Source organism: Palaemon carinicauda, chromosome 5, assembly GCF_036898095.1.
Source record: "Palaemon carinicauda isolate YSFRI2023 chromosome 5, ASM3689809v2, whole genome shotgun sequence".
NCBI lineage: Eukaryota > Metazoa > Arthropoda > Malacostraca > Decapoda > Palaemonidae > Palaemon > Palaemon carinicauda.
Window position 1 is genome coordinate 128,483,511 of NC_090729.1, and position 9,749 is coordinate 128,493,259.

Here is a 9,749-nt window from a genome sequence, read left to right on the forward strand (position 1 = left end):
GTTTTCCAATGGGAATTGTCAAGGTCAACCGCACTGTACTACCACTGGAACACCATCCTTATAGTTATGATTGTTGTTTTCCAGTGGGAATTTGTCAAGGTTAACCGCTCAGCTCCACCACTGGAAGAGCATCCCTATAGTTATGATTGTTGTTTCCCAGTGGGAATTTGTCAAGGTTAACCGCTCAGCTCCACCACTGGAGGAGCATCCCTATAGTTATGATTGTTGTTTCCCAGTGGGAATTTGTCAAGGTTAACCGCTCAGCTCCACCACTGGAAGAGCATCCCTATAGTTATGATTGTTGTTTTCCAATGGGAATTGTCAAGGTCAACCGCACTGTACTACCACTGGAACACCATCCTTATAGTTATGATCATTGTTTTCCAGTGGGAATTGTCAAGGTCAAACACAGTGTACCACCACTGGAACACCATCCCTATAGTTATGATTATTGTTTCCCAGTGGGAATTTGTCAAGGTTAACCGCTCAGCTCCACCACTGGAAGAGCATCCCTATAGTTATGATTGTTGTTTCTCAGTGGGAATTTGTCAAGGTTAACCGCTCAGCTCCACCACTGGAAGAGCATCCCTACAGTTATGATTATTGTTTCCCAGTGGGAATTTGTCAAGGTTAACCGCTCAGCTCCACCACTGGAAGAGCATCCCTATAGTTATGATTGTTGTTTTCCAATGGGAATTGTCAAGGTCAACTGCACTGTACTACCACTGGAACACCATCCTTATAGTTATGATCATTGTTTTCCAGTGAGAATTGTCAAGGTCAAACACAGTGTACCACCACTGGAACACCATCCCTATAGTTATGATTATTGTTTTCCAGTGGGAATTGTCGAGGTCAACCGCAGTGTACCACCACTGGAAGAGCATCCCTATAGTTATGATTATTGTTTTCCAGTGGGAATTGTCAAGGTCAACCGCAGTGTACCACCACTGGAAGAGCATCCCTATAGTTATGATTATTGTTTTCCAGTTGGAATTGTCAAGGTCAATCTCGCTGTGCCACCACAGGAGGAGCATTCTTATAGTTATGATTATGGTTTTCCAGTTGGAATTGTCAAGGTCAACCCCACTGTACCACCACTGGAAGAGCATCTCTATAGTTATGATTATGGTTTTCCAGTGAGAATTGTCAAAGTCAACCACACTGTGCCACCACAGGAGGAGCATCCTTATAGTTATGATTATTGTTTTCTAGTGGGAATTGTCAAGGTCAACCCCACCATACCACTACTGGAAGAGCATCCCTATAGTTATGATTATGGTTTTCCAGTTGGAATTGTCAAGGTCAACCCCACTGTACCACTACTGGAAGAGCATCCCTATAGTTATGATTATGGTTTTCCAGTTGGAATTGTCAAGGTCAATCTCACTGTACCACCACTGGAAGAGCATCCCTATAGTTATGATTATGGTTTTCCAGTTGGAACTGTCAAGGTCAACCACATTGTACCACCACTGGAACACCATCCCTATAATTATGATTATTGTTTTCCAGTGGGAACTGTCAAGGTCAACCTCACTGTACCACCATTGGCAGAGCAAGAGAAAAATCACCCAGAGCTGGAACCAGGAGGGCGCTACCGACCACCATCATGTCTTGCGAGGCATCGAGTTGCCATCATCATACCATATAGAAACCGGTCCGAACATCTGCCAGTGTTTTTCAATCACATTCATCAGATACTTCAGAAACAACAGCTAGATTATTCTATATACATCGTCGAGCAATCAGGTTATCATGTTAGAAATATGTTCGTACTTTGCACACTCTCAGAAGTTATTTATATTCAAAATAGGGGTATTCAATATCATTTCAAAATGATATCTAATCATTCTAATTTGAATACTGATGCCAGACATTCTAAACATTTTATGTTTTGCCTGAAAATTTAAACAATATTAAAAGAAATCAGTTGCCAATCTTTACGAATACTTTTATTGAATACTTCTGTTTTCTCGCAGTTGAGTTTTCCTGTCCAAAGAAAATATGCTAAGAAGATTGAGTTATGATTTTGCTCTTTCAGCTAATGGAAAATTCAACCGAGCAATGTTGATGAATGTTGGCGCATTGGAGGCTCTCAAGCTCTATGAGTATGACTGTTTCATATTTCATGACTTGGACTTATTACCAGAAGATGACAGAAATCTTTATACTTGTCCCGAACAACCACGTCACATGTCTGTAGCAGTTGATACTTTGAATTACAGGTGAGTCTCTAACCCTTTCTTGCCAACATTGGCAAATGATTATTATTATTATTATTATTATTATTATTATTATCATTATTATTATTATTATTATTAACTAAACTACAATCCTAGTGGGAAAATCAGGATGCTATGAGCCCCAGGGCTCCAACAGGAAGAAATAGCCCAGCGAGGAAAAGAAACAAGGAAAAATAAACTTCAAGAGAAGTAATGAACAATAATATAAAATATTTTAAGGATAGTAACTTCATTAAAATACACCTTTCTGTATAAACTATAACAGATATCCAGATACTAACCTGGAATATTGGAGCGCCAACAGATCAATAAGAAAAAAAAAACTGCAATGATATAGTTCATCAACCATGTCATGAAAAAGTTCAGAGACTGCTCATTAACACCTTTGGCATTACCGATATCACCTCAGTGTTCAGGCTTTGCACCTACAGTTCCTTTATCACTGTTGAATTTAAATTATATGTTCTAGCCACTTTTGTAACTCAATTTATTATAATTTACCAAAATGCAACTTGAGAAATTACAAAACATAATAAACAGATGAGCAAGACTGATAAAAGGTGTCCCAGCCCGAGAAAGGGTCACTCCTACACTAATTGATTTACACAGGCTGCCTATTAAAACAAGAATCGAGTTTAGAATATGATTTATTACCCATCAAGTTATCAGAACCGGACGTCTTAAATATCTAGGAGAATTGCTGCATATTGTGCAATCAACAAATCGTGCTGACACGAGAAGAGTTACAGAGGGTTTCAAATTATTCGAACCTAGGCTCTAAAGCCTTTGGATATGCGGCCCCGAGACTAGGGTCCACCCCAAAAGCCAAAGCAAAGTCTTTCAAAAGAAGGCAACCGTGTTACCCCATACGAATGGGGAAAAAATCATGCTAATAGACGAAGAAGACTATACAATAAGCTCCCACTAGACTTTCGAAAGACTGATGATATTAAGGCTTCCAAGAGGAAACTGAAAACTTTCTAGTTCCCTAAGTTCTTTGCTAATGTGGACCTAATAGTAAACGAACAATATGCGGTATGAAATGCTGAATACATTGGAATTTATAAGATAAGATGAAGGTGACGGTCCTATGGAGAGTAGGGTTCCCTTGCTGTATGGGACAAGAAAAGCTGTTCTTAAAGTAAAGCCAAGTAAAGTATCACAGCCAAGTGCTTTTAACCTGAATCAAGTTATTGTATTACTCTATAGGATTTTGACAATCCAGCAGTGGAACAGTAAGAAATAATTGGCTCTCTTATTATTACGAGTAGCTTTCTTATTTCTTATTATTGGTACTTTCTTTGCCATATTTGCTCATTTTTGTGTCGATTATACACGTATTATTCAATTAATTTAGTCTAGCTCTAATTTAATTTGACAGTAAAATCATCTCTATTTAATTTGTTTTTGTAACTGAAGCGCAATAGTCATTTGGGCTCTTCAAGTTAATTTTTTGTAATTGAAATAAAATATACGGCATTTATTTTTACACTAGCCGCTTTATTGCTTTATATTTCCGAAACCGTTAGTTTGCAAACAAATAGAAATTACAAAAGAATAGCATAAGCTGAAAACTTACGATAAAATTCATGTAAGTTAACATTTTAGAAAAAAATATTGAGAAACACCATAAGGAAAAGTTAAACCAGTGTTGCGTGTGGTAGAAAGTTTCCAGCTTATTTTGGATCGTGTACAGTACTGTATGCAGCAAAACTGGTGATATTTAAGTATCGAGAATTTTGCTGTATACTGTACCTGACACGTTGTTTGGTAAAAGAGTCCTGGAAAAAAAAAGAGTTGTATTCTCCTAAACTTCCCCGATAAATCATTCATCATATTTAGGGTTGTCGTGGCCTATTTGGTAACGTCCTAGCCTGGTGATCCCTAGACTGGTGTTCGAGTTCCGCTCAAACTCGTTACTTCGTTTGGTCGCTGCAACCTCGCCATCTTTGTTAACTGGGGTTGGTGGTTTTGGAGGAGTCTATAGATTTACCTGCTGAGTCCTCATCAGCCATTGCCTGGACCTTCCTTGTCCTAGCTTGGGTGGAGAGGTGGCTTGGGCGCTGATCATATGTATATATTGGCGTGCTACTGTTATAAGCACACATTGAGTATGAGTTGTTTTCAGATGTATGTAAATGGTAACTGAATACATCTTAATAGTTTTTAAGTCTTTATTCTATAAAAACAACAGAGTTAAACATCTCCATCACTGGAGGAAGCTGGGTTGGTCCAGATGACCAATTCTGGTGAAGTTTAGATATGAACTGACTAAATTATCGATATCACAGATATCGTATGCTTGGTTTACTTTAGACACGTCACAAAATCGGAAGACACCTGCATCCGGTGACGTCACAAACTTTCACACGATGAGACAATGTGTTGACGTTTAAGAAGAATGTCAATTTGCCGAGGTTTGCATAGGTTTGCATTGTATGTCATGTTTACGATTTGAATGACTACAGCAAATCCCAGGGTTAGCTCCTCCAACCAACATGACATATTACGTCATTTGTTTTAAACATGTAATATTAACTATTCTAATCATTACATATATATGGTCAGTCTCTAAGGCATTGTCCTACTTGCTAGTGCAATGTCACTGTCCCTTGCCTCTGCCATTCATGAGCTGCCTTTAAAACCTTAAATAGAGTCACAGACTTTTAGGTCAGTGATGTCCTGAGGCTAATGGACAAGTTTAGATGTGATTCTATATTTCATTATCTTTCCGCTCACGATATATCATCATTGAAGTTTTATATTTCAAGAAATATCATATGGGAAAATGTATATGTATATATATATATATATATATATATATATATATATATATATATATATATATATATATAGAGAGAGAGAGAGAGAGAGAGAGAGAGAGAGAGAGAGAGAGAAGAGAGAGAGAGAGAGAGAGAGAGAGAGAGAGAGAGAGAGAGAGAGAGAGAGAGAGAGAGAGAGAGAGAGAGTAATGCTTTTAGGTATTCTAACAATGCGCCATGGACTTATGATTGGGTAACAATTTGATTTAAGACCAATAATTATTATATATTTTTGTTCTAGCCAAAAAAAAAAGGTATTTTAACTAAAATCGCTATCTTATCCATCCGTTCAGGTTACCCTACCAAAACATTTTTGGTGGAGTGTGTGCATTGACAGTAGACCAATTCGAGGCTGTTAATGGCTTCAGTAACAAATTCTGGGGTTGGGGAGGTGAAGACGATGACATGTTCAACAGAATAAAGTTCCATGGATTCTTCGTGACCCGTTATCCTACTGATATTGCCCGTTATAAGATGCTTTCCCATAAGAAGGACACACCGAATCCTCACAGGTAACCTGAATGAGTTATTTAGCATGATAGATTTTTCTTAATTAAATGTGAAAAGCATTCGACTTATTGACTTTCAGAGATAACCTGTGTGTGCTGTAAAGAAATATAGCATTAACTTCTTTTAAACTTATTATCATTGTGAAAAAAGATATAGGCAATATGTAGGGACTTATATAGTTGAAGAATTATTATATTGTTAGAATGTATCTTTGCGAAGAAATTTCACTCTATGATTTTGGCACAAGTAAATTTATTCTTTAATAATAAAAACTATATTTACGTCTCAAAAGTCAGCTATAACTTACCTCTGTATTATCTTTCTTACTGTTAATTCTGCTAAATTTGAGATTAAAGTAGTACTGTACAGTAAAAAGGAAACATTACTTTCTACCTTTTTAAATTTTCGTCTGTTCAATTTAGTCTCTGACTACTTAGAATGCCAACTTCTTACACTTCAATTTACATTAGTTTTTACATTTTGTTTAAGCCAAATCCTATGAGCAAGACCTATTTATAATGTAGGAGGGACTTCTCAAATTGCCTTGAATTAATGACGATTACATCGTTTTTGTTGTTATTCCCAGACTTATCCTTTGTAGCTTAAACCATTGATTATCTTAGAGACTTAGACTGTATCTAAAACATCCTAGAACAGGCCATGTATTAATATGAAAGGCCACACATAATCATGACTATAATATAACAAATAAGATTCTCTCTTCAGGTTGTATATTTTGTGTATGAAAGATATATACTCAAATTCCTTTACGAATATCATAGATTTTTAATAGAAATATGTTTAATTTGTTTCTTTTCAGATTCCAGAACATATATGATGGCAAAAAGAGGTTCAAGACAGATGGTTTAAACAGTGCCAAATATAAAGTATTGGATGTTCAACTTTCTCGGCTGTATACAAGGGTTCATGTTGATCTATTGTCTTCATGATCATTAATTCTACAAAGATATGTGTGCGATTTAGTGTCTGTACTTATCATAATACCATCTAAGCCAATCGTTTATTTTAGAATTATATACTGTATTATATTATTTTCAAAATAAGGGCTTTAATGTATTTCATACATCCGTTGGACCAGAAAACTTTAAATAATTATAATAACATCTAACTCACTCATTTATTTTGAAATTATATACTGTAGTACATTATCTTGAAAACAAGGCCTTTAATGCATTTCATACATCAGTTTACCCTGTAAACTCTAAATAATTGTAATATTATCTAAGTCACTCATTTGTTTTGGATGGATCTGTTACAACAACAGAAGATGAAGAATGGCAATGTTGGATGAAATACTTTAGTGGGGTCATGAATAAGAGATATGAAGGGAATGAGCATGACAAGTGCAAAGTGAAAGTTAATGGAGTCTTATCAAATGAATTTCCAGTGAACAGTGGAGTATTTCAAGGGAATGTGTTGTCACCTATGTCGTTTATTCTCCTCATGGATTTTGTAATGCATAGAATAGTTGGGAATAGTGGAAAAGGATTGGACTTAATTGGTAACAGGGAATTAAGGGACCTAGAGTATGCTGATGACGCTGTCCTTATAAGATCTCGCAATAGGACTTGCAACGCTTGCTTACTAGAATGCATGAAGTATCCCATGAAGTTAGGCTCAAGATAAATATAAGAAAGTCAGACATGATGAAAATGGAATATGCAAGATAAGATAAGATATCATTGGAAGGAGATAGGATTATTCATGGGGGGGTATTAGGACAGAGTGTCGAAGGACAGAGCGTCGAAGGACAAAGTGTCGAATGGACAAAGTGTAGAATGGACAAAAATTAAAAAAAGTTAAAAATTTATATATGAGAAGACATAAAATATGAAAATACAAATATATTAATGTATTAAAAAAACTTGTAGCAATATTTATTTAAAGATTGTGAGCGATGGCTCGAAGATATTGTAACCCATCATTGACGTCAGATGTATCAAAAATACTTTTTAGTCTTAGGTTAAGGAGAGCATATTTCTTGTATTTTCTTTTTACATCACGGCCTTGTTGAATTTGTCCTAGAATCATTTCAGTGCTGGCCTGCTCCATACGAAGTTTTCGTAAAAGTTTGTCCTCTGTTGGGTGGCAAATCTTCACTCTTCTATGAAAAGCATTATGCCACCCTTCAACGGAGTTATTGGTCCTAGGCAAATCTTTTGCAACTCTCTCGTGAACTGATCACAAGTCAATTTCATATAATGGCTTTCTTCTTCTTCCCCTCTGGACGATTCCAAGCCATGTAGCTTCAAAATATTGTAAAAATTCTCCTAATGTTTCATCGGTTTCATCATCAAAAGACTCAATTAACTTATTGAACAGAGCACAAACATCACAGGGGGGAACAAATGCGAGGGCCTGAATTTGCTTTATAATAAAAGCATTATTACGCTCGTTATACCATGTCTGCAATCCTAGGGCTTGGATTTTTCTCCACAAACACTGCCCGAAGTGAAAGAAGCATCCATAAATTGTGGACTCCGGGAAAATAATTCTCATTTGGTTGATGGCCTAGCGTTCAAAATCAGCGGTAATGGAAATAGGATTTAGTTGCTTAGCAGACAAAAACTCAAAAATAATGGAATAAGTAGTCTCATCTTTGTTTTCGGTAATGCAGTACATTAAGGGTAAAGTCATGCTTTGATCAATAAGACCATGAATGGTATATAGTTGATTTCCATTAGGGGCCGACTTGAAAGTTCCGTCACAGAACCATCTTCTATTGGAGCTCAAAGTGATGAGATTCTGGGTTGTTGAATATATTTTTACGCCATTTTCATCAAATAATAAGAATGGCTCTCCCCTCGTTGTTACAGTTAAGTTTTCACCGCTAAAAGTTGAATTTCGAACTCTCCTAATTGTTCGAGCTAGAGATTCCTTTCTTGGAAGCTTTCCAACTATGGAGACTGGAACATCGTTTGTGCACTGATTTATTATAGAAGATGGAATTTCTTCGGAATGTTTAGAATGAATTTTTATCTTATCTATAACTTTTATAGCATCAATCTGAGAACTGTCTTGCTGGTGTGAATGCTCAGTAGTTTTGGAAATTGTTTCACCTTGAGTTATTGCTCTGCCGTTACAATAGTTTCGTTTTTCACATTTCCAATATATTCTTTCGTTAACCACTTTATCTATCACGTATGCATAGCCTTCATGTAGCAGTTTCTTTCCACCCATTTGAGTCTTGATTATTTCCATTATTATAGGTTAGGTAGAATGGAAATTTAAATTGAAACTTGAATCTCGAAGGAAGTTAACTGGTGAGAAATCTCTAACAGATTGAATACCTATATATATTCTTTCTATCTCTCTCTAGAATATGCATGTAAGAATATAACAATGTAAGAATTGTTATATGTAAGGATATATAATTTTAAACATTGTTATATAGTTATATGTAAGGATATACCAATGTATACATTATTATATAGTTAAAGGTTAATTAAGTCGTTAGTTAAATGGATACTATATTCTCTCTCTTTTTATCATTTATATTTTATCATTTATCATTTTTATAATTTCGACACATTGTCTGTTCGACATTTTGTCTGTTCGACACTTTCTCTGTTCGACATTTTGTCCATTCGACACTTTGTCCTTCGACGCTCTGTTCTTCGACACTGTCCGCGCACGCATGGGGGTAGGAGTAAGGAGAGCATGGGGCCTATACCACCCCTTCCCCCCTTTTTCGCCGAAAATTTACTCTGCTAGTAACTCAGAAGATACTCAAAGATATGAAATTGCATAAATCTAATAACTGTTTAAGGATTACCATTCAAAAGCACTGTCTCGAATAAAAGGGTTTTGTTAATATGCACTTCCATGTTTGAGTAAGGAATTATTCTACATATATATACATTATATATATATATATATATATATATATATATATATATATATATATATATATATATATATATATATATACATATATATATATATACATATGTATATATATAAATATAGATATATACATATATATATATATATATATATATATAGATATAGATATATATACATATATATATATATATATATATATATATATATATATATATATATATATATATATATATATATATATATATATATATATATATATATATATATATATATATATGAATAAACAAATACATACATATATATA

General features: G+C 35.1%; 1 protein-coding gene across 1 annotated transcript in view; it reads left to right on the forward strand.

Moving 5' to 3' along the window:
- The window catches only part of LOC137640572 (beta-1,4-N-acetylgalactosaminyltransferase bre-4-like), a 36,744-nt gene extending 27,269 nt beyond the window's left edge, over positions 1–9,475 (forward strand). The window contains exons 4-7 of the mRNA XM_068373086.1: positions 1,516–1,752; positions 2,045–2,228; positions 5,362–5,580; positions 6,399–9,475. Coding sequence (XP_068229187.1) covers positions 1,516–1,752; positions 2,045–2,228; positions 5,362–5,580; positions 6,399–6,528 — 770 coding nt within the window. The 3' untranslated portion in view covers positions 6,529–9,475. The remainder of the gene's footprint in view (positions 1–1,515; positions 1,753–2,044; positions 2,229–5,361; positions 5,581–6,398) is intronic.
- Positions 9,476–9,749: the final 274 nt, after the last annotated feature.